General features: G+C 37.1%; 1 protein-coding gene across 1 annotated transcript in view; it reads left to right on the top strand.

Moving 5' to 3' along the window:
• Nucleotides 1-24,862, top strand: part of PLOD2 (procollagen-lysine,2-oxoglutarate 5-dioxygenase 2) — a 56,661-nt gene extending 31,799 nt beyond the window's left edge. The window contains exons 9-20 of the mRNA XM_086468591.1: nucleotides 4,482-4,607; nucleotides 6,116-6,237; nucleotides 14,004-14,108; nucleotides 15,296-15,421; nucleotides 16,615-16,756; nucleotides 17,966-18,028; nucleotides 19,391-19,504; nucleotides 19,910-19,975; nucleotides 20,938-21,042; nucleotides 23,070-23,216; nucleotides 23,454-23,579; nucleotides 24,707-24,862. Of these exons, the coding sequence (XP_086324717.1) occupies nucleotides 4,482-4,607; nucleotides 6,116-6,237; nucleotides 14,004-14,108; nucleotides 15,296-15,421; nucleotides 16,615-16,756; nucleotides 17,966-18,028; nucleotides 19,391-19,504; nucleotides 19,910-19,975; nucleotides 20,938-21,042; nucleotides 23,070-23,216; nucleotides 23,454-23,579; nucleotides 24,707-24,862 (1,398 nt within the window). The remainder of the gene's footprint in view (nucleotides 1-4,481; nucleotides 4,608-6,115; nucleotides 6,238-14,003; nucleotides 14,109-15,295; nucleotides 15,422-16,614; nucleotides 16,757-17,965; nucleotides 18,029-19,390; nucleotides 19,505-19,909; nucleotides 19,976-20,937; nucleotides 21,043-23,069; nucleotides 23,217-23,453; nucleotides 23,580-24,706) is intronic.
• Nucleotides 24,863-25,770: the final 908 nt, after the last annotated feature.

Here is a 25,770-nt window from a genome sequence, read left to right as displayed (position 1 = left end):
TCATGCAAGATTCAAATGAACAATTAGAATTTTTGGGGAGGTAGAAAAACTCTTTAGATACTTCAGACTTTTAACTACAGACCTACAAAAATCTTGATATGCATCAGTTAACAGGTTCTGTTACACTTAACTATTAGCCTCTACTTGTAACTTGGTTACTGTTGCAACTTCGTGAGAGGTATAGAGAAATAGCCAAAAATGCTTTACCTTGTAAAGGATGATATGGATTTCTGTATTGTATATGCAAATGTGTTTCGGTAGAATAAATCTGATGTAATTGAGATCAGATATTGGTTCAGCCTTTTAAATTCTTATAGGACCAACATACACGTACACACAGCATGTGTGTGTATATCCAATATTTGGGAACTTATTTTAGCTCTTTGACTGCAAGCATGATGTCTTTAATGTCTTTATGAATATTTCAGCTTGTACTCAGTAAATTTTAGGCAGAGTAAATACTAAGATCTACTATGCAGAAGTGTAAGGCTTGTACTTAAAAAACATTCCGATATTCTTAACAGGCTATTTCCAGCAGCTGTCTCATACCTGTTCTGTATTGAAGATTTGAATGAGAACAAGTCTTAGAAGGTCATGTTGAGGATAGCATGAAAGAAGTAGTGGCTTGTTGTCTTTGTAATGAAAGGACAAAGTGAAAGAATTTCTGAACAATAAGTAGCTTATGGACTGGAATATAAATTAAAAAGTTATTGCTGGAATTGTAGTAAGTTTCAGATTCTTTTATATCTTTTTTTAATTTTAATGTTACTTTGAAGATACAAAATTTGAATGGTGTTCTACTGAAATGGTGTTTGCACTCCCAACATAAATTTTACCTGAGGAGAAGTTGTCTATGTTTTTGCTATTAGTGTTGGTAATTAAAAATGGTTGGGGAGCAGTTAAATCTTAAAGCTAGTAATGGGGAGTAACTGGCAATGATTTACTGGATAGCTTCCTCTAGTTTATGTACATCTATTTGGAGCGTGTCTTCCTTACTGTAATTCGTTCTTTGGACTTCATACCTCACTCACTCTGCCAGCAGAAATAACAAGACTTTTCCTTGGCCTCAGAGGAAGTGTTTACTTCAGGCATTTCTAAGCACAATCAATATTTTATTTTCTGAATGCACTTTCTGTTCAGGCCTGGCTGGTTGCTACTTAACAAGAAATCTTCAGTGAAAAGAGCAATACCAGCTCTGTGCCTCTAATCCTTCTTCCCATATTGTTTTATGTAACTTTCTGCATTAATACACTCGTATCTTCTGAGGATTTTGCTTGTTCTTCTCATAAGCAAGTAGAGAATCAGATTTGTTGATACCAATTATATTTTGGGCTTTGAGTTCCTTTAGATGAATTCTGGCGTGAATGTGTTCTTGACTTGATGAGCTTAGGTGTTGTGGATTCAGTGTTTTGGCCTGGGCTTGCCTACAGACCTTGACTTTAGCACAGATAAGCTCCACTGTAGAACAAGGAGCTGCTTTCCATCACAGGCATAGGGATATCCTTCCTTCTGTGAAGGCTGGGGTAGGTGCATCCAAGGCAGAGGTGGGTGGAAGCATTGACATTGTGTAGTTTGGTCAGTGATGGATGAGCAGAAGAGCCCAGGGCACTACCAGGGCTGGTGTGAGTAGGTACTGGGAGCATGGCCTGTGAAGAGTTGAGCTTCAGGGTTACCTGTGAAGGAGCTGGGAGTAGTGTACAGTCTTCTGCTCAGTCCTTGTCCTCTTCACAGAAGCAGGACCTCCTGTGCTCTGATCATGGCTGAGGTGTGGAAACACTCAGTAACTTCTGCTGATGTCAGCAGCCTAGGCCGCCCTCGAATTAGCTGCCTGCTGAGGTCGAAACAGGGTAATAGAAAATAAGTTGAAGAATGCACGTTGACTCAATAAGTGTAGGTTTTTGCCACTTTCATTAAGGTTCTTTCTTCTAAAATCTAAATTAAATTGGGCAACAAGCTTAATCTCCCCAGAGTGACTTCTTAAATTGTAAAGCTTGTAACCAGTGTGGAGACTTCCCAGTGCGGGTGGAAAGAATGGCCTCACTCATCCTCTTGCTTCCCTGGTGACTCTTGTGGCAAGGGTTCCTGGACTTTGCTCTGCATAGTCACGCTGAGACATTGTCCTGTATTTCTTCCAAAAATTGTCTTGTGCTCAACTACTGCTTGTGAAAAAGTAAACTTTAAAAGGCAAATATATGACCTTAGTGAAAATGAGAAAATCTGTCACAGGAAATGTAACAATTTGAGTGTTTTTGCTGAAGCACAACTGGGAAGGACTGAAGCTTCTGACTTGATATACTCAAAATGCTGGTTATTAAAATTGTTCATTGTGACCTAGATTCAGATTATGGGGTGACAACTCTTTATAGTATGGTGAACCAGGGTCTAGACTGATGAACTCTCTGCTTTGAGGAGATGCAGTCTGCAGGAATTTTTAATTTTTTTAAACACTACTTTGCTTCAGTCATACTCCTGAGAATTTTAGTGTAGAGCCAAGTTGTTCACATTTCAGTGTACTGATCACAGAATCACAGAATGGTAGGAGTTGGAAGGGGCCTCTGGAGATCATCTAGTCCAACTGCCCCAACAAAGCAGGTTCACCTAGAGCAGGTCACACAGGAACGTGTCCAGATGGGTTTTGAGTCTCTCCAGAGAAGGAGACTCTACAACCTCCCTGGGCAGTCTGTTCCAGTGCTCTGTCACCCTCAGAGTAAAGAAGTTCCTCTCCATGTTCAAGCAGAACTTCCTGTGTTCCAGCTTGTGTCCATTGCACCTTGTCCTGTCACTGGGCACCACTGAAAAGAGCCTGGCCCCATCCTCTGGACACCTGCCCTTTAGGTATTTATAAGTGTTGATGAGGTTCCCTCTCAGTCTTCTCTTCTCCGAGCTAGAGTCCCAGGTCTCTCAGCCTTTCTTCATATGAGATGCCTCAGCCCCCTCATCATCTTAGTAGCCCTCCACTGGACTCTTCCCAGTAGTTCCCTGTCTCTCTTGAGCGGGGAGGGGGTGAGAGCTGGACACAGTGCTGATGGAGTATTAGTAATTCCTGATTGCCCCTTATAACCTTTGCAGATCCAGCTTGAACCTGCTTCTCTTTGTCCTGGAGGATAACGGGAAATGGCTTAGAATTAGAGAAATATGCAAAATAAATTGTTGCAGCAGTACTAGTATCAGTAGCACATGTGCATGTTCAGCTTAGCAAGCCTGATGGCACACGCTGCTTTTCTCATCACTCGCAATCAGCAGTAGCAGTTACTATGACACCAGCCTCAATGGAGTTGTTGCCAGAGAACATCACGCTTGTTTTTTTTTTTTTTTAAGACATGTCAGTGTACTTGTCTTCATCAGCTGTTTTGAAATTATTAGGATGTCTGCATGAGTATGTATTAGGTTTGCAGATGAAGTTGTAAATAGGAGGTAGTCAGGGTAAACACTGGTGCCTAATGTTTCTGATCTGGTGCACTTGCCAGTATGTTTCTGGATTTCCAGTGTAGACAACGACACTGTAAAATCTCAACATGCGCTGATGATTTATCCAGATGCTTTTCAAGTGGGTGTTGGCTTGCTTAAGGAAAGCTGACTTGCAGCCTTTTATACTTGTATAAGGTTTCTCTCTGAGCCTTGTAGTGGGTTAGACGTTTATACTAATTGTCTCGTTTAGAGGTGGATAAAATATTTGTTTAATCAGTGCCTTTTTTTGTGTAGGAGTTGAGGCCTTTGAAGGTTAAATTTCTTTGTCTCATAGTGTAATAATATATTTTAGGAATGCATAAAAGTGCTGTCGAGGTTTGTTTTAGTAGTTGTGATCTCCATCAGGCACATAGAAACCAGGAAATAATACCAGTGTTCAAAAGATGTGAATTCACGTTAAAATAAGGTGGATAAAACTTTAGTATCCTTGGGTTCAAGGGGAGAAGCACTAGTTAATTGATCAAAGGTCTTTATAAAATTAGTAAGTAGGGAAGTAATGCAGAGCCCACTTACGGTGGTCAGGGGGAAAGTGCATATAAGTGTAAGGAAGGGTATTGCAGTCTTTGGCTTAAAGTACAGCTGAGTAAAATATTTTGTGGTATTTATTCTTTAACTACTTTTAAAAAAACTGGTCTTCCCTATATTTTCTTGTAAATGTAACATATGTATGTATGTTACATTCAAAAAATGCATCTGCCGTGCAGTTCTAGCTGTATTTCCTTAAATACTTTTTTTACTGTTTTAATATTTTAAGTAAGAATTTTAAAAACCTTAATACATTATTTTCTTCTTCCAGTTTCTGTTATTGGAATGCAAGGAATTTTCTAGCAATATAAAATCCATCTTTGCTTATTTAGTGAAAATAGGGGTGCTTTTGAGCTAGTTGGTTTTAGTTGTTTCAGAACTGTGTGTCCTAAGTTACTACAACGTGACATGAGTTGCTTTTTAGTATAACTAATCTTAGAAAGAAGGCAAGTCTTACTGGTTGTGTCAAAATATCATATTTTTTTTAGGAATATCCAAGAGTAAAAATTGGTGTTTTCATTGAACAACCCACTCCTTTCCTACCTAAATTTTTAGACAGACTATTGACTTTGGACTACCCAAAGGAGGCACTTGGTTTCTTCATTCATAATAATGTAAGTATGATGTTACTGTTGTGCAAAGCTTCAATTTTGGAAATTGTCATATGAATGAAAGTGTGTGAGGGAGTATACAGATTCTATATATGTACACAGTTAAACTGCATAGGAAGAGGTAATCATTTAGAATTTAGTATGCAGAAGTGGAAAAAATAAACAAATTAAATGAAATTGTAGCAGTGCTTACTAAAGTCTATTTAAAGAAAATGCTTACATTCTTTCTCTTTTACTCATGAAAAAGATTGTATTTTAAAGTGTATGCTTCTGAGGGAAGTACTGGTTGTCTTAAAGCGAGAGAGTACGATAAGAATAGAGTAGTTCCAGTTTAAAGTGACCTACAATAATCATCTAGGACAACTGCCTGAGCACGTCAGGACTGACTAAAAGTTATAGCATCTAATTAATAACTATAATCCAATAGTTGTCATTGGATTTGCTTTTCATCTTGTTGATACCCCAGTGCATTTATGTTTCTCTTGGTGCTTCTGCTGGGTGCCATGGGAAAGGCTGGTGTGTCCTTGTATATTTTGAATGACAGTACAGGTGAGTTGCTTAGTTGCTTTTTTTGAATATTTTTGGAATGCTTTTTGCTAATTAGCTAATGGTCTAGTGTTCGTGGTATTTCATTTCACCAGTGACTTCAGTATTGCTGTTTTCACGAGTGACATGACAGATCTGTGTAAGGCTTTGGGAAAAAAATGGGGTGGAAGACAAATGGGAGGAAAATATGCTGTTTTTTCACTGGGCCTGCATTACTGTTGATATCCTAGCACAAAAGCCTGAGGAATAGAAGCAGAGCTTGTCTTTAAAGTCTTGTGAGCTTTTGTAAAGGGATGTTAAAGGTATAAATGTGATATGCACTAGGCATGCTAGGTTTCATTGCTTTAGGCAGAAGTCATGTGATATTTGAAATTAATATAAAAGAATGAATAGCTCTTTTTATCATGGGGGGAAGGCCTACCTAATATTTTAATAATTATAATGTCAGCTATAATATGCAAAAGCTACAGACAAGGACATGGGTTGGAAGCATTGCATGCGGCTGAGATATCTTAAATTAGAAGTAAGGTAACTAGAAATTAAACAATCACTGTAACTACATTTTAAAGAAACAATGACTGTGACTGTCCACCTGGGTACAGGTGGCAGCTCCCTCTCTCCGAGTGGAGTGGCATAAAAAAGTCTTGTGTGCCATTGAGGTTGTGGGATGGATTTTGAAGATTGTAAAATATCCTGAAAAAATTATTGCAGAAACAGACTGTGAATCTTGCATCATTGGTCTGGAGGTACAGCTTTGATTTATGTTGCTGATGTGTTGTATTCTTTTGCTAAAATTTTGGACAGAAGATCTTAATTTTGATGACAGATGTACTGGAATATCTTCAAATACTGTTTGCCATCTGTTTGTTTAGGATAGAATACAATGTGTTCTTGGACACTAAGTTTATGATTTCACAGCAGCTTGTACTTTTCATTCACTGTAAACAATGTTAACATGATTACAGGAGGTTTACCATGAAAAGCACATCAAGAAATTCTGGGAAAAAGCCAAGAACATTATCAGAAATATAAAAATTGTTGGACCTGAAGAAAATCTGAGTCAAGCAGAAGCCCGGAACATGGGAATGTAAATTCTAATTTATAAATCTGTTATAATGATGCATAAACTAACATTTTTCCATCTTATATATGTTATTTTGCATCTTGAACACTAACAACTTTATCTCTTAAGATATAAAAGTGGGAGCTTTTATGGCAGAACAAAATCTGGATCTAAGATATGAACTGTTGAGTATTTTATAGTTTTTAATACAAAAAGCTGTTGGTTATTGTGAAAACATCTCTCTGGTTTGGACTACTTCAGTAGTCTGTCATCTTGTCTTCTAATGAAGGCATAGATAATAGTAGACCACAAAGAAATAAAAGGTGTTGGATTATTTTTGTTATAGTTATCTCAAACATGGGTATATGTCAAAACATGATGAGTGCAAACTGTGAAGTTTAAATATTTTTTTAAAAAAGAATGCTATTGAAATAAAAAAGCTGGTACAATACAACAAACTTTTTATTAAAGTTTGTGCAGAAAACTCTGTGTAGCAGTAATTTAAGAAAAAAAAAAAGTGGAAGCAGGTGAAATGTAAATAGAAAATCTGATTGCAGTGCATGTTCTGAAAATGTATTTGTTTGGTTTTATCCAAAACCTTTTCAAGCTAACTTACCTAAGAGTAATATCACAGAATAGAAGTACCTCTACCATTGATATGCCTTTAACAATTGCACTTCTGTTGTCTTAGTCCCCCCCTTTTTTTTTTTTTTTAGATGACATAACCCTTTTTTTACTTAAATGTAAAAGCTTGACCTGGGCATACAGGTGATGTAATATATTTCTTCCTATGGTTCAAAGAGACAGTCACATCCTTTAGAAGTGCTTTAGCAGAAGTTTCTGCTTTCAGGAGAAAAAAAAAAAAAAGTACTTGCAAAGGCAACTCACTCTATCTTATCTTTGGTCTTGCTTTATTTCATTTTCCTTTTGTTCTTACTAGGGAATCCAAATCTTTAACTTTTAAACCTGGCGCTTGCCAGGCATAAATCTGAACTTTGGAGTATGTATCCAGTGTCAGACCTGCCTGTCAAGGAGTCTCTTTAGTGACTGCAGCACTGGCTAGTACCACAGAGCTGCTTGTGGCTCTCCCAGTATGACCATCGGTCAGATTATGAAGTTTTACAGTCCGGGATCTCACCGACACCTTGCTGTGGCCCTTGAGCAGGCTTCACTCTCACATAATTCTTCCACTCTCTTTTTTTCCAAATCTTCCATGAGTGTCAGAGCAAAGAAATTAATTTCAAAAGGTTCTTTTCTTCTGTATTCAGAGGTTAAGAGCATAGCATAGGCTGTTCATGGCATCAACTGAAAGAATGATGGTCTACTCCTGAGTCTCCATGGCATTCTTGGAAACTTGTTTGAAAGGGATTTTATTGTGCTGAAGAAACTGATGTTTGGCTGAGGTCCAAGCCTCTCCCATAGCCTTTCTAGGAAACACTACAAATGTCCAGTGTTAGTGTGAGCAGCCATTCACATGTTTATAAATCATACTTTATTTCCAATAGTTGCTAAAGCAAATATACAATGGTTACAAACTTTTTGAAGCAGTGTATGTTACATGTAACTGAGGTGGAATTTCTGGAGTTGCCTTTTCCTTTGCTGTTACATAGACACCATAAGGCAAAATCTTTAGTGTAATCAATTTCTACACTGTTACTAGGTCTCACCCAAAGATCTTTAAACCTGTCGTCTTTCAATAGAACCTACTGACTTATAATGTGACAGACGTTTTGGTATGATGTATGGTCTTTGCCTGATCTCTGGGTAAAAAATAGTAGTTTAAATGTATATTTGCACAAAGTAATTTCAAACTCCGTAATGTAAGGCAGGGAGATAATGATGCTTGTGATGTGTACCACTAGATACACAACACTGATGTGTTATCCATTGTCTGGATATAATTTGACCCATGTTGCTCCTGCTTTGAAAGGCCTGTTTAATAAAGATTCTGTCCTAAAGAGATACATAGCATATGGAGAAAACGTGAAGTATAATGCATGTAGAATGAGACCATGCCAAAATACTGACTCATTCAGAAAGTATGAGTGTTAGTAGTAGGATCTTTCATGTGAAAAATGTAGATATAATTTGATGGCTCCTCTCAGTTTGACTGAAGCAGTTTCAGTTTGTCTGCTGCTTCTTCTGTATTCCTGGTCTGCTTGGCTGCCCTTATGAACATCACCAGCTTCTCTGGAACAACTGCATCTTACTTTTCCTTAAAGAAAATCTAACTTGAAAGTGTGGAATGTTCATGGCAAAGGCAGTTACTATAAAAAAATTACTTGCTTTTAACTCTTCAGCTGGCTTCCAACATAATAACCTCATTTGTTTCTCACTAGTACTCCAATAGGAATAACTTGATTGATTCTTCAAACCTGTTTAATGGTTTGATTTGCAGAGATGGATATAATCAGTCTTCTGATTAATTTTGTCCTGCATCTTTTTGCATTATTGACTGATAGTTTTGTTCCATCTGCTTCAAACACTTGCTTTCTGTCTCTTTCCAAATTAGCTCGTTTTAGTATCTCTCTTAATTTCCAGTAGATTTTTGGTCTCCTTACTTGCACATTTCACACAAAAAGTCTATTTATCTGAAGCAGCAAAACAAGCTTCTATTAATAGGTGAGAGAGAAAGAGAAGTTATGGTCTGGTTTGTTTTCAGCAGAATACTTTTGAATATATGATGCAGTTGGGTCAATTTTCTCCTTACCTCCCCCCGTCCTCTGCCACCCTTGTTGGCTCAGTAAAAAGAGATAAATCACAATGAGGTTCTCAGTAAATGAGACTCTCTTATGTCAATATAAATGTGGGAAAATAACATTTTTAATTTCACCCATAGCCATACAGCAAACCTCTGTCTACTTTTCTCATTCGCGTAATAAAGAATAATTCAAGCATTTACTCTTTTTGCTGCTTCTTGACATGGCAAGTCCTCTCCTGCACTTGTGAAAGTTGGATAGGTGTTGGAAAAGACCAAATTTGTGCAGTCAGCAAGAACTTAGTACAGTTGAACAGTATTAGCAAACAGGAGTGCACAGCTTTCCTTATTGTGGACTGAAACAGAATAAAAAGGGAGGAAAAGAAAGTAGAATAAAGAGAAGGAAAATTTAGCTGCATGTTGTCTGAGTATTTTCTCTGCACGTATATCACTTAAAACCCCAGAACAGCATTTCCATGTCTCTTTAGTCTTTTGTCTACAAGGAATATATTTGTGTTCTTACAGTTGGTTCTTCTTTTCTTAAAGAAAAAACTCATTTTTGGTTTTGCCTTGTTTGGAAATGAGATTTCAGCCAACTGTTACAGAATTTGTTAGGACATAAAATGTAAAATAACAATATGAAATATATTCAAGAAATAACAGAAAGTGGGGAAATACAGGAATGTATCTCATTCACTTGTCTGAGGTTTCACTTATAAAATGGTTATTTCCCATAATCTTTTCTTTTTTCCCCTCAGTACTTATAGACTTTAGGGTTTCTTTTTTGAGGGGTTGGGTTTTTTTTTTCCTCCCTCAAAAATATGAGTAACAGAACTAGCTAGGATTTTTCCTGAACTTTTTAAAAAATGTAATTTATCTCAACTTTTTTCTGGAAATGTGCATGTTTTAATGAAAGTTTACATTGAAGCTTTCAAAAGTTTCAATAAGAATAGTAGAGAGATCAGAATTAGTTGGAGTTCATTGACCTCACTGTAAGAATTTTGAGCTGAATTTGAGGTCTTGTATGCGTTTCTTGAAAGAGGATATTATGTCATTGTCTTTGAGCTCCTATTGCTATTGATAAATGATGACATGGACACAGGAGGACTCCCTTTCAGTCCTTCCAGTAGGACAAGAATCATGGCTGTGCATGAAGGAAGAGCAGGGAATAAATCTGTGTCTCCCAGATGTGAAGTGATTTCTCTTGGAGACTTGGATTTTCAAGAGCTGCTTTTGAACACTTCAACAGTTTTGGCTTTCGGCCTCAGAGGGAAGAGGAACATTTTGAACTTAGGGTGTTGCTGAAGAAAGACAACTTTGCCATCCGTATCTGATTTCAGTAGCTTTCAGGTGTGTTAACTGTGGTAACCATACTTAAGCCTGAGATGCAAAACTAAACATTAGTGCCATATGTTTTGTGGTTTTTAGTGTTTGGGGTTTTTTTAGTGATGGTTGGTAAGAGTTTCTTTGTACTATTGTGGCTATCTAGAGAGATGCAAAATGTAACCCTGAATGGCAAGCAATGTCACCTAGTCTTTCAGTGAGTGTTGCAGACTTGTATCTGGGACACCTTTTCTTTCAGAGGTCTCTTGAATGGTGTAAGTGCTCTCCCTTTGGGCTCACAATCCACATTTGGAATTGTATTTCCCATCTGTGAGTGGTATAAAAATGATGAATTGCTTAATTGCAAATTCAAACTATGTATCAAAAAATAGATGACTCAATAGTAAAGAAATTGGGTAGACCATATGTCTTACTGCTATAAACTGCTAGCTGTCTGGAATATCTCAGTGGAAAGTATGATGAAAAGAGCAGCAGTGACACTTTTCCTTTTCAGATGAGGTCACTGTTCCAAATGGGCTCACTGTTTGTAAGCAAAGTTAATCATCGTTCTGACTGCAAAATACTTTAAACTGATCTGCTGAGCTTCACTATGCTCTTCCAACAAAAAATCTTGTCTTTCTACTAATTTTTTTAGTCATACACTGAAATGCCTTTGAGTTATGTACAGAAATACAGCTTTCTCTTTAACACGTGGTCTTAGTGTATGAGCAGGTGGAGTTAAAGCAAATAGATTAAAGGGTTTAGCCATTGGATTTGGATCGGGAAGTATATTACTATACATATGAGTATTGCTAGAAAGCACTTTCCACTTGTTCCTTGCTGTGAATTGGATATACATAATAAATAGTTTCACACATAAACTGGGATTTCTACGTCTGAGGAGGCTAGCATACAGTAAAAAGGTAGTACTTTAAAGCATGAGAATATCCAGGGTTACTTCTGTTTCCTCGGGAAAGCTACTTGGCAACATTGAAAGCCTAAAGAAAAGATGCAGGAATTTCTTAAGAGTAGGCTTGCTTTATTAATTTTAACAGAAGCTTTTTCAACTCCTTTTTTCTGTATATCTGAAACTTGAAGTGTTTTGTGGAGATTTTTGTTAGTGACCTTAAAGTGCAAAGGCAAAACTTACACTTCACGTTTGACACTGTGAATTGTCTCTGGAAATTATGCTTTACACGTGAAGTTTTGCCATTTGGTGATCCAGTCTTCAGTGCTATATAGAAAGAAATGGGGAGGTAGGAAGTGAGCCAAAGTATGGTCAGAATAGTAGCTTTGATTTTTTGGCCTTTTTATATGTGTGTACACACACATATAACAAATATATATTTAATATAAATAAACATATTTAATATTCTTGGTTACAGAGGCTGAAGTTAGAGGTTTCATATTATAGGTGATTTGTACTACAGCTGAATTTCCAGACTATTTAAGGCAGTAGTGCTTTCAAAAAGTTCTTAATAGATTATTGAATGACTGAGTGTGACTTAGACCAAAACTTTAGATTTAGTATTGTGTGTTTTGTACTACTATGTTAATGAAGAACAGAAGGTTTTTCGACACTAAACACATTGGCCCAGTTTTAATAGAATTCTCTGGTTCTGGATTTGGTGGAGAGGAAATTTCAAAACATATGGTCCTTCAACTTTTGCCCTTATGTAATCAATTTTCCAGTCATGTTTGCCTACAACTAAATATAAATCTGTTCCATTTGGTTTTTTCACTTTTTCATAAGTAAAAACGTTAATTCTGTTCGTATTTTTGTTAGCAGCAAAATGTTTAGCTGCTTTTGGGGAGGTAGTGGCCAATGTTGTGACTGGAACCTTGGACTAACATTGAGTTTGGTCTCTCAGGTTTAGTTTCCTCATTAATAGAATGAGGATAAAGGAGCTGAATGTTTTTGGAAGAAATTTAACATCTAATGTCAAGTGCAATATAAAGTCAGGTTACTATTAATAATTGTAATTATGTTAATCATAAAGCTACGTGTGAATTCCGTTCAGTAGCTGTAAAGTTTTGAACAGCATAGGCTAGTAGTGGAAAATGCCATAAAGGCTTAATTGCTGCGGTGTTACGGCCAAAATAAAACCTACTGGTTTCAATTCGGGCAATTATGTGAGAAAGTGCTGATAAAGGAATTGCTGTCATAAAAAATATGTATACATAAGATAAAAGACTGCCAGTGAAGGATATGTCAGTTAAGGCAAAACCAGAGACTGACCAAAGACTTAAACTAAGGTGTGTGTCTAAGCATGGTGACTTCAGCAGTAGTGGGAAGACTATTTCTGATGTTTTGGTATCTTTAAAAATTTGGCTCAAATTGTTACTACATCTTTAGTGGTTGAGTTTGAAGAGAAAGGATTGCTTAGATTTATGGGAAAAATAAAAGCTTTATCTTCTACTGTAATTCCAACAAAGTCTACCTCTAAAGTTGTTTGAGCAGAAGAAAGTTTGAACAAAAAAACCCCAAAAGGTGTTGATAAGTAATAAACCTTATGGGAGGTAGACTAAATGCTGGTTGAAGTGCTGTGCTAGGTAGTGGAGGGGAACAGAGGAGGAGCAGGCGGGAAGCCATGCCAGCAGTTGCCTTGACTTATATGTAGCCTGTCACATCCACCATTCATCAGATTTTCTGAAGTGACAAAGATCTCTTCTGTTGCAGAAACAGTCACAAACAATCAAATCAAGTGGAACTTAAATGAAAATAGTGTTTATAGACATTTTAAAGCAAGAAAGTAAAATAATTTTAATATTTCAAGCTGTTAAGATGGAAATAATGCAAGTTCTGCTGATAATAGTGGGGAAAATAGTCAAAATTGGTAATATCACCTGCATGATAGAAAGCTACTGCTGTAGTGTGACTTGAGGAAATTGTTCCACTTTCTAGTAGATCAAATATACTTTAGGGGAATCTCCTACTATTCTGTTGGCGTAGGAAAGCTGAATTTGCTGTACTGGATCTTGGCCTGGCAAGTGTACCCTGACAGAAATGTACAAATATAGTCTGTGTAGCTTACTTTAGTCTTTTTGGTAGAATGTGTCTTCTGCTTAGTGGAAGCTTTCTCTTGAAGGTATGGGAATCTATGCAAATAATTTATTCTTCTGAGATCAACTGATAGAGATAGTGCATGGGACAAATTAAAATCCTTTTTCTTATTTCCATTCACCTGCTGTGCAGTTCTTTTCTATTTCTCTTTACCAACTATGTTATTTTTGTAGGTCACAAAAAGACTAACAAAAGGTCTTTAAATACATATTTCTTTATACTTTTTGTCTTGCACTCCCCGTAAGGTTTCAATTGCTATTCAGATCAGCAGATCATAAGAGTAGCATCTGTGCCCAAAGACAGTGTTACAGCCACATGCAGTCACTTACTAGAGAAGCTTACTTAATAAGCTCATACTTCACTATAAAGTGTACTGATGTCCAGGTATACAAATTAGTGTCTTGTTCCCCCCTGCCCCCATTTTCCATTAGGACAGCACATACTCTTGCTGAACTTGGTAAAGGTTAGAGATAACTTAGCTTATTAAAAGAAAAATGTAAGGCATCTATGTTTTTAAATCTTCTTTTCACTTATCGCACTACTGTAATCTAAAGACACCTTTCTTTTACAATACTACAGTGCAGAGGGCTTTTACTGCAATCTATGAGTAGAGCACTGTTGTGGTTTGGGCTTTGAGGGTTTTGTTTTGTTGTTTGTGAACCTTCTCTGGACATGTGCAAGTTAACCATTCTTTTGTCTTTTTAGGGACCTTTGTCGTCAGGATAAAGCATGTGAATATTACTTCAGCATAGATGCAGATGTCGTGCTGACAAACCCGAAAACTCTAAGAATACTGATAGAACAGAACAGGTGTAGTATAACTCTTGATTTTATAGAATTTCTTCTAGCTTGAAAGGATTCTCTGGGGCCCATCCAGTGAAAAGATGATCCCATCTGTTCTTGCAGAGTTAGATCCTCTGTTTACCCGTGGTATTTGATTGCCATAGTTCATAATGGGCTTGGAGGCCAACAGTTCACAAAGCATTTTGTTCCTGTCAAACAGCAATTCCTGATGTGAATTTCAAATGCTTCAGAGCTCTTGTGAAGAGAATGGCATGGTGTAAGCAGGTTTTATGAAATTAAGATTTCATTGCCTCATGATTTCAAAGTTGGTCACACACAAAATGTTAAATATTGCAGTATTATTACTTTCTTTTAAAATTATAGATGTAATAAAATAGTGGGAAGGTATTGGAGCTGAAGCAGCTGTAGTGACCAGTTTCTCCTTGTATTAGTGTGATCTCTTAAGTTGTACAAAGCTGTAACTTCAGCAGCAGCAACTTTCAGCAAACTAGGCCTGCTATGAATGCTGTGCATTCCACTCCTGCCAATTTGTAAATTGCTCTGTTAGGTCCGTAGGTAGTGTTTGCCTGTTCATAACACATCTGGGAATCTCAGGTGTATCACAGAAAGATAAATTCTCAATGTCTGCTTTGGCCTACTAGTGAGAAGGGTTGGAGCTTAAATAAAGATCTTGCTGCCAGTCCTTTCCATTGTATTTGTCATAATATTTACTGTTGTAGAAAGAGGATAAAAGCCAGGTACGCTAGGTGGAAGAAAGAGCAGCTTTGCAAAATATATCTACCAGTAGGCACCCTCTGAAACAAAGTGCCATTTATTCTTTTTATTCTGGTCAACTTAGATTTCCTCTTTGAGTCCATTAAATTTTGAGTAAACCAAGACTCACTGTGTTTTTATTTTTTTTTTTCCATGTCTGACTTCGTGAGGCTTTTTGTCATTATGCTATGGGCAGTATTTTTTTGCTTGACTGAAAATGAAGGCATCTTCGATTTATAGGAACCTTTGCTTCTCTTACACTGACGTTTCTGTGCAGCGGGTGCTTGGATGCTGTTTCTTCCAGCTTAAGCTCTTCCAAAATTTGACAGTAGTTTGTGTTCTAACTACACTATACTGCAATCTGAGTAAAGCTGGTGTATTTTGTTATATAGTCTATGTATAACAGTTCACATTTTCTTATCCAATATGTCACTTCACAGAAAGATAATTGCTCCACTTGTAACTCGTCATGGGAAGCTTTGGTCCAATTTCTGGGGTGCTTTGAGCCCAGATGGCTATTATGCTCGATCAGAAGATTATGTTGATATTGTCCAAGGGAACAGAGTGTAAGTAATTGTAAGCTAGTTTTTAAAGTCAAGGTACCTGGTGTGGTTATTAGCAACATGTTCTTGCGTTTTCATGCAGTATGGTATTATTCCTGAAGAGCTTAGATTAGTTACATTGTTCAGCTTTTTCTGTTTCATAGGAATGCGTTTGTTATCCCATTTGTTTTTTTCCCATTCACAGCTTGAATAAAGAAGCAAAGTGTTTAACATGATCAGCTGGTATTAGTAATGGCCATAGCCATTAATAGTACCTGTCTGATTGTGTCTGGTTACTCTAGCAGTGCATAATACAGAAAACAGCAAGACCAACAAATAGAAAACCTGAAACTCTGTACCCCAGGAACCTTGATCAAAATAAATTATTATTGCATTCATCAAATGACTTCTTCGTCTCTTTGGGGCAAATATTTAATCAGCTGAACAGCTGTAATTTCTTCACGTGTTTCTTCCTGTATATTATGTAAGATAGATACTAAGGAGTTCTTGAGAAATACTTTTGTCATATAGCCTTTTGGGTTTGTTCTTCACAAATGAACATGATGTAAGTTGTTCTAAGCTTGACTTTCCCATGCGGTGATGATTTTCATTTCCCTGGAAGAAGAAAAAAAAATCTAAACCAGATTGATTGCTTGAATAGGGCTGGCTCATTTTCAGTGGCACTGAAAGATGTGTTCGTGACGTTGGGAGGGAGGAAATCTGCAGAGCAGGCATTGTGACAGCAATGCTTTTTTGTTGCTATTGGCCCAACTCACATAAATACATGCCCTGCTGTGGTTCCTGGGTATTTGTGTGAGGCGGTCAGACCAGCTGTGTGAAGATTCAGTGAAGTTTTTAAGCTCAAAAATCTGTCTTAGAATTACTTTCTCTGTCTGGTAGTGTAGAATAATAAGAGCTTGACTAATTGCCTTTAACTATGGAAACATGAAGTACATTTATAGTTAAAACTCTTTAGAGAATTTGACCTTTCTATTTTTTATAACAATGCTTGATGAAAGTTGAATTACTGCCCGTGCTATGCTTGAGAGATCCACAATGTCCAGCTGTAGTTTTTCAGATGTCTTGGGAACGTTTCAGCTTCATTTCCTTGAAACTTGCTTAGTCTTGTCAGCAAATATAGACACGCTGATTTGATAGAATAAGCAACAAAGTAGTTTTCATGGCTTTAAACTATTTACCTTTTTTTTTTTTTTTAGAGGAGTATGGAATATTCCTTATATGGCTAATATATACTTAATTAAGGGTCAAACTCTTAGATCAGAGATGAAAGAGAAGAACTACTTTATGCGTGATAAGTTGGATCCTGATATGGCTCTCTGCAGGAATGCCAGAGAAATGGTAAGGTCTATCTATAACAGCTTGCTTTTCAATGTACACAGACATCTTTGTGTCCTGCTACACTTGTCTGCTTCACTTAATTGATCTTGGATATTATATTTTTACTTCTAATTCAAAGTACTGGCCAATTTTTGTGACATAGGACACTTTAGCTATATTTCTGTAAATTGTTGAGAACGGAGATTTTTGCATGGCCAGTGCACTGGTGCACTGACTGCATGATGGTTTTTATTTAAATTCACTGAAAATTCCTGTTGAGATTAAAATACCTTCCTTGTTGGCACAATCTCAGCAGATGAAAGAGGGGTCAACTTCTCTGCTGTGTATGACTTCAAACTTACCAATGCATTTAGACTGTCACTATTATGCACGTTTTTATACGTGCAAAACTTCTAGCAGCCTAAGTTGGACTATTTTGCAATTTTATATTTAAGTTGATACATATTTAAACTAATGATGGGCAGCATTGATACAAAAAGCCTAAGTGATTTATGAAAACGTAGGAATCTTCTTAGGGAGAATGAATTACTCATTAATTTTTCTAGATAGATTAAACTGTATCAGAAATCTGTTACTTGCATTAAGCTGTAAGTAATGAGAGAAAACTTATTTGTACTTTAAAATTATGAATATGTAAATCCACATTTCTACTGATACTTACATTAGTTTCAGCACAGAAACAAATAAGACCTAAACCAGACCTATTTCCAGACACTGTAGCATTGAAAAATAATTTTGCTGAATTGAACAAGAAAAGTTGGCAAGTATTAATTTTTTTTTTATTCCCTCATAACAAGGCATGATCTTCGTTGTACTGATTCTTCAGAACATCCCCATCCAATTCTGTTGTATTCCAACCTTCTCAGCATCAGTTATTGCAAACCTGTGCTACCCGTGCGCTCGTTAAACTAATATGACTGGCTCATCAGAGAATTGCTTTCTCTTTTCCTCTTCCTCAGTCTGTGCTGTGAGATGGTCTGGTACATGCTTGGTTTTGTATTGCAGCAGATAAGAAGGGGCTGGTGGAAACAGCTTTGACATGTGTATTATGAGCTTTGCTTGGAGATGCATGTTGTCTGTAAAGGCATATCAGCTTTTGATCAAAGGCTGCTACTTCCCTAACATAACTGTGGAAACTTAATAGTAGTTGGAAAAAGAGAAAGAGGTTATGTATCGGAAAACTGATGTGATGATTCTCCTTCATTTTAGACTTTACAAAGGGAAAAAGACTCCCCTTCTTCGGAAACATTCCATATGCTCAGACCCCCAAAGGTGTTGCTTTATTTTTTTTATTCATTAGTTGTTACATGCAGTATTATTCTACCACAGGAAGATACTTCTCCTCTGTCCACTTACTCTAACGAAATACTGCTCTAGCTTTCTCTTCAGCCTTCTAAGGTTCAAGTTTTTGCCAGTGACAAGTTCTTCATGACTAGTTCAAAGCACCTTAGAGAGGCTCCTCATTTCCTCAGGGAGGTTTCTCAGTGCCTCTGAGGTCAAGGTGTGCTGAAGCTGTGCTTCCGTAGCTAAAATTGCTTTAGCAGTCCTAGGAAGGACTAAAGCTCACTAGCAGGTCTGCTAGGCTTCCTTAGTGACCACATAGGGCAGTTGCAAAATTGTTGTCACTTTAAGCTGTTTTTCTTGACCCAGACCCTCCTTATTTTCTCTGCTGCAGCTATTTTGTGATTTGGCGAGTGCCCAAAACTGGGCTTGTGTTTAACATGATCATTATCTTTCTAACAGTTTAACTCTTTTTTCAGACAAAAACATAGAAGTACCAAAGTATCCAAACAGTAAAGTCTTTATCTGCTGCAAATCCAAAAGTCACAAACACTTCCAAAATGAAGTTTTAGTCTGAAAAACAGGAAACTAAAAAAACCCACAGAACCTAAGTTTCTTTTTTAAAAAGACTATTTTCTGCTACTGTTTCTAATTTAAGAGAGTTTTGTTAATATCTTCTGTTAGTAGCTTGATAATAAAGCTGTATCTTACCACACCTGATATCTTGCACACTCTTTGCAATGTTTGCTTAAGTGAGTATACTTCAAAGTGCTCAGCCATTTTTGTACCCTGATCTGGATACTCTTATACGCTGTGTTTGCCAATATCTTTTTATTTCAGGCCTATTCACCAGAAGGATCATGTAGCGAATACTCTGAAATACTTGTTCTGACTTCCATTAGCCCTTTTATTGTTAGCTTATTCTTTCTTTCAGATTTTAATCAGAAACTAAACCCTAGATTTTGGTTTTCTTGTATGAGTATTTTCAGTTTGAGAACAGGTGCTTCGTGTGTTTGCTTAGATTTTCTGGAAAACAGAACAACCAATCACTTCTCTGTTTTTTTCCTTTCTATACTTGTATGTCGGTGTATGTTACAAACAACGTATGTTTTGGTTTAATGTGCTTAGAAAATCAATTCAACCAGATGCTTGTAGACAAGACGTTATGAACACTAGTTGGTGATTGGAATCAACCATTTGAAAATTAAAGATGCTAAAGAAACAGCATATGTATAGTATGTATGTGTAAGTGTGTGATATATTTTGTGGAAGTGCAGGCATAAACACTTTTTTAAAAGATAATTTTTGCTAAGATGGACAGTTTGCTAATGACATTTTCTCTACTTGGTATAGGGTGTTTTCATGTACATTACGAACAGACATGAGTTTGGAAGACTTATTTCGACAGCCAATTACAATACCTCCCACTACAACAATGACCTCTGGCAGATATTTGAAAATCCTGTGGTATGCATGTAACTATTGATGAAACAGTTACTTTATTTGAAAAACTTGTGAAGCGTGTGCATTATAAAGGGCTTGGAATTTAAAGACTCTACATGGAGAATGTTTTGTTATGCACTAAATACTGGTTGTGTACTAAAAGATGTTCTTTACCACCCATTTAACCAAATGACAGTATGTCATATCAGCAAGCCAAATGATGACCAGGGTAAGGATTTGGAGATGTGGCCCTGATGTAACAGGTTTCATGATTTTTGATATGATGAGAATTAGTTTGTTTTTGAGTATAAGAAATTGTTTGAGTGTTTCCAGTGCTTTCAGTAGAGCAAATGAATAAAATAAAAATTCTTTTTTTGTCACTTACAAATTAATGTCTTCTGTTTTAATGTTTTAAAATCATGTTTTTAGGACTGGAAGGAAACCTATATAAATCCCAACTACTCAAAGATCTTCACTGATAATATAGTAGAACAGGTGTGTATAAGTAGTTTTCTCAAAATTTGTGGAACTGACTGATAATAAATTGGCATACAGTAACTATTTCCATGCAAATGTTATTTTGGTCTGTGATGCAACAGCTTTTTGATGTTTAGGATCAGAACTGAATTTTTGCAATTTGGAAAACTAGATGAGAGGAGCCAGAAAAATAGTTGCTAGATTGCTCAGAATAATGTAGTTGTCCAAGTAATTGCCTTTTCCAAAGTACAGATGTATTTAGCTTATTGAAGTAGCTAGTACCACTAGTAGAAGGCCTAATAAAATTTCTGTAGCAGATTGCTGTGTTTTCTGGTATCTAGTAAAGGCAATTTAATCTATACGCTTTCCTTGGGGTGTGCCTTTCCCTAGATTCCAAACGTCTGTCAGCCATGAATCCAAGGTAAGCCTTTTGGTAGATACAAAGAGGTCATTGCTTTCATGCAACTGGTCTGGACGGAGCACTGCTAAGATTGTAATTGGTGTACCACTGTTGGATGATCTGTTCTGTAACAATTAGGGATAGTGATTTAATGAACATTGCTTCCTGAAGAACCTAGGATAAATTGTTTTTGTGTTTAAAACAATGTTAAGTTTTTTAAACTGTTTTTCTTGATAGCTTGTAATGTAGAAGATATACTTAAATAACTGTTGTTATTTAAAGCAACTAAGGCACAGAATATGTGAATACAGTGATGCAGGTATTAATGCTGGGTCGTGGCTTACAAGGTCCCTCATAGTTTTTGCTTCATTCTGTGAGAATGTGCTTATGGATCAAGACAAAACTTAATTATTTAAATGTATTTGAATTATGGCTTAGATAAGAACAGCTGATATTCTTTAGTGACCAAGAAAAGTGAAGATATCTTTTTATAGCTGTTGAAAATAAGACAGCTGTTAAAGCTTAACTCCACTGAGATGAATGTAGTTTTTTAAATTTATTTTTTCTTTTTCTTTTGTAGCCATGTCCAGATGTGTTCTGGTTTCCCATATTTTCTGACACTGCCTGTGATGAATTGGTAGAAGAAATGGAACATTTTGGGCAATGGTCTGGTGGAAAACACCAAGTAAGTGTCAACCTATATAAATATGACCTTAATGAGTGAGTACTTTTGTAATAAGTTGTCACAGTGTACTGCAACAAACAAACATTCCAACAATTGCCAATGACTGAAGACATCTGCTTCATGGTATAAAATGCTTAGTTTAGTCTACCATGTAGCTCATTGTTACGTAGATTTAGAGACATTCCTCAGTTCACCCTGTGGTGGGTTGACCCTGGCAGGACACCAGGTGCCCACCAAAGCTGCTCTATCACTCCCCTCTGAAACTGGACAGGGAAGAGGGAAATATAACAAAAGGCTCACGGGTCGAGATAAGGACAGGGAGAGATCAGTTACTGTCATGGGCAAAACAGACTCGACTTGAGGAAATTAGTTAAATTTATTACAAATCAGATCGGAGTAGGATAATGAGAAATACAAGCAGATCTTAAAACACCTTCCCCCACCCCTCCCTTCTTCCTGGGCTTAACTTTACTCCCAATTTTCTTTCCCTTCTCTTCCCCAGCGGTGCAGGGGGATGGGGAATGGGGGTTGTGGTCAGTTCATCACGCACTCTCTGCTACTCCTCCTTCCTCCTCAGGGGGAGGACTCCTCACACTCTTCCCCTGCTCCAGTGTGGGGTTCCTCCCACAGGAGACAGTCCTTCATGAACTTCTCCAATGTGAGTCTTCCATAGCTCTTCACGAGCCGCTTCAGTGCAACTCCCTTCCATGGGGTGCAGCACCTCCAGAACAGACTGCTCCCCCATGGGTTCCCCATGGGGTCACCAGTCCTGTCAGAAAACCTGCTCCAGTGTGAGCTCCTCTCTCCACAGGGCCACAGGTCCTTCCAGGAGTGTGCTCCAGGGTGGGCTTCCCACAGGGTCACAGCCTCCTTTGGGCATCTACCTGCTTCAGCGTGGGGTACTCTGCAGGCTGCAGATGGATATCTGCTCCACCATTAACCTCCATGGGCTGCAGGGGGACAGCCTGCCTCACCATGGTCTTCACCACAGGTTGCAGGGGAATAGCTGCTCTGGTGCTTGGAGCACCACCTCCCGCTCCTTCTTCACTGACCTTGGTGTCTGCAGAGTTGTTTTTCATGTGTTCTCACTCCTGTTTCTGACTGCAGTTGTGCAGTTTTTTTCCCCCCTTCTTAAATACGTTATCACAGAGATGCTACTGCTGTTGCTCATGGGCTTGGCCTTGGCCAGCAGCAGGTCTGTCTTGGAGCTGGCTAGCATTTGCTCTATCGGACGTAGGGGAAGCTTCTAGCAGCTTCTCACAGAAAACACCCCTGTGGCCCTGCTGCTACCAAAACCTTGCTGCACAAACCCAGTACTGACCTTGAACTAGAAAATTCAGACACTAGCACTGGTGCAGTTGCTGTAGTAGTTACCCAGCAGTTATCCAAGGCTGATACTGGATAGCTTTTCCTAACTGTTCAGAGAAGTTTTATGCGTTTACCCCTTAAATACTAACTTGCCAGGCTCTTCCTCCTAAGCAGTTACTCACAAATGTTATGAGCTATTGTATTTGTGTTTGCAGAAAGTTCAAGGTATCTGTTAATTACCGCTAAAATTGGAGGAGTGTTTGTCATTCACAAGTGTAGAACCTTGGAAATGAGATAAATTTACTTTTACTGTAGGGAAGAGCCTCCAGAAAGGATTTTAACATATTTTTATGTTCAAATTCTGTCAACATGTATTACTATGTCAAGTTGAGGCCTGTACTCTTGATCTGATATAACTTCAGTTGCATCTACATCTCAATAAATAAAACCATTACCCCAGGAAGCTCTTACTTACAGACAACACATCCAAATGTTGACTCACCTTTTAAAAGATTTCTGAGTTTTGCCCATTGATAGCTCAGCATTTTTTTTTCCACAGCAGTTAGCTGTGAACTTAGTGGGGATATGTGAGCTTGCTGTACAGTAAAGCATTGCTTTATTGCAGTTTTGTGATTCTGCAGATTTCAAATAAATGTTTGTAGAAGTGCCAGAAGCATTCCATGTCTATATTTCAAGGCTATTTGTGGTGTTTTCATTAGGACAGCCGTATTTCTGGAGGTTATGAAAATGTCCCAACTGATGATATTCATATGAAGCAAATCGGACTGGATAATGAATGGCTGCATTTCATAAGAGAGTTCATTGCACCAGTAACGCTAAAAGTGTTTGCTGGCTATTATACCAAGGTATGAATTTAAAGCTTTTGCAGATAATTACTGCATGGCATGAACTAGTGCGAAGCATTTTATTGAATATACCCTGTTTGGTTTGGTTGGGGAATTTATAGATGATGTAGCAGTAGTTATAGCTGAATGTTGTTGAGTTGTTAACTCAGCCTATACGAAAAAAACCCCAACAGCCCAAAACCTTGTATGTAACTTGAAAGTTCACATGTTGAAGTCCAACTGTATATTTTGTTTCAGGGGTTTGCTTTGTTGAATTTTGTTGTAAAATACAGCCCTGACAGACAACGATCGCTCAGACCTCACCATGATTCCTCTACATTCACAATCAATATTGCTCTCAACAAAGTAGGAGAGGACTTTCAAGTAAGTTGACAACTTACTGTCTTAAATAATGTTGTCCTTTGAGTGACTAATATCTTCCAAACTAGAGCCCAAATGGATATACTTAAAGACTATGTTGAAAAGGAAAAGATGTGCATTGCAAATTGAAATATATTAGTCCTTGCTGTTTTTTGAGGAGTACTGAATTTGTTCGATTGCAAGGTCCAGAACTGTTGATGCTGTCAGGCTGAATTAGTCAAAATGGTTTCAGATTGTGGGGAAGAAGGGGTTTAAAGCAAAGCTTTGGCGATGTTTGCCATTTTATTTTTAACACTTCCGAAATGCTTAATTTCTGTACAGTGGAAACCAGTTTTTCAGAATACTTTAAATAGTCCCAAGTTAACTCAGATGGCTTCTCTTTACAGCTTCTTTAATGATTCTTTTTCAGATCAGATACAGAATGAAAGTTTTGAGCTGTTGTTTCTTTTGTTGTATGGTTTTGTTTTGTGTGGGTGTTTTGGTGTTGGGTTTTTTTGTTTGGTTTTTTTCCTGAGAAGTTATTTTCTGCTCTGATATGTATTCAAGTAAAATAGTCCCCAGAGTATGGAGATAGGCAGGGCAGTGGCAGTAGTAGCCAGCTTTCACTAGTAGGGAAACTTAACCTGTTTTGTTTATAAACCTGTATCATTCACAGGCCTGCTTAACACTTATAAATGTGTTTGTCAAATTCTCTACTTCAGAAAACACACCTTGAAAGCAACAGCCAGAATAATTTATTTAACATTTGTTTAAATACTATCCTGGATAGGGGTGCAGTCATGGATTAAATCCTGTGAACATGGTTTGCTCCTTGCTGGTGTCGTCTACAGTAAAGTTATTGAAGATCTGTTGGTCAGAGTTGCTGCTTGAAGTTGTTATCCAGGGAATGCTAAGGCAAAGCGAGGGGAAATCTTTAACTGCAAATGCATGTTTGTTATGTATTGCTCTGAGGATGACGTCATTTAAACAACCTTGTTAGTATGGATAGTAAAAATAAATAAATAAATAATATTGTAGGTCAACTAATAATAGCAAAAATATTTTAAATTGTGGATAAATAAAAAGCAGCTTACTCTATTAAAACAAAGGTTAATGTTTGGGGCTTTGTTTTGTTTGTGTTTTTACTACAGGGAGGTGGATGTAAATTTCTTAGGTACAACTGCTCCATTGAGTCTCCTAGGAAAGGATGGAGTTTCATGCACCCAGGAAGACTTACTCATTTACATGAAGGACTTCCTATCTTGAATGGCACAAGATACATTGCAGTATCATTTATTGATCCCTAATTTTTTTTCCCCTCTTCAACAGCAGTGTTTGATTCTTTACATAAACATTTATTTATAGATTTCATCTGGAAGATGGTGATAACAGAAACTTTATGTTACTGTTCCTAGACAGCAAAGTTACTTTGGGCTAAAAGAGTGAAAAAAAGAATATGTGCTGAAATTGTTGAAGATTTCTCAATATCTGCTCTGAGCCTTGAGTCATAAAGTAAATGTGTCCTGCTTGTTTTTCCATTCTGCTGTCTTAAAGAGAGGGCAAGAAGGGAAAATGGAAAAGCATTTTATAATGAATCCATTTCTTTGTTGAAAAAAAAATTAAACAACCCTAGATACAAAATTATCGGAAAAATTTATTGTGGTTTTCATTCAGTAAAGTGACATAGCTAAAGCTTTTGTGGTGTGTATATTTGGTACGAACCAATTAAAAACCACAGCATAAAAACAAAATCAAGTGAACCTTCTATACAGTTGTTGGGGATAAGCAATAATTCCGTATGCTAGTATATACTGAAGGGAAAACATCTCAGTAGCCTGTTTTCTTAATTTCTTAATACTGAAATTTACACCTTTAGAAGAAAAAATAAATTAATTGCAGAGATGGAGCGAGGATTAAATAATTTAGCTAAGAAAAAATGGTTTATCATTTGTTTTGAGAACTCATCCTGTTGAAAATTTACTTTTCTTCAGCAAGTGACCTTCATTTAAAATGAGTTATTTTTCTAAACGTGTAACTGCACCCAATTGGTACTAGAAATTTGATTTTTATTTTCAGAACGCTGGTAAAATTTAATAATAGGTTGTTTTATAAAGAGCATTTTCTACTCTTAAAATTACTTGAATTTTGTATCAGGAAAATGAAATGGTGGTAGTATCTCTTTTAAAGCAAAGGGTCTTAACTTGCCGTTTATTTT

This window comes from Leptosomus discolor, chromosome 7, assembly GCF_034619465.1.
Source record: "Leptosomus discolor isolate bLepDis1 chromosome 7, bLepDis1.hap2, whole genome shotgun sequence".
Classification (NCBI taxonomy): domain Eukaryota; kingdom Metazoa; phylum Chordata; class Aves; order Leptosomiformes; family Leptosomidae; genus Leptosomus; species Leptosomus discolor.
This window is presented reverse-complemented; position numbering and strand designations above follow the sequence as displayed.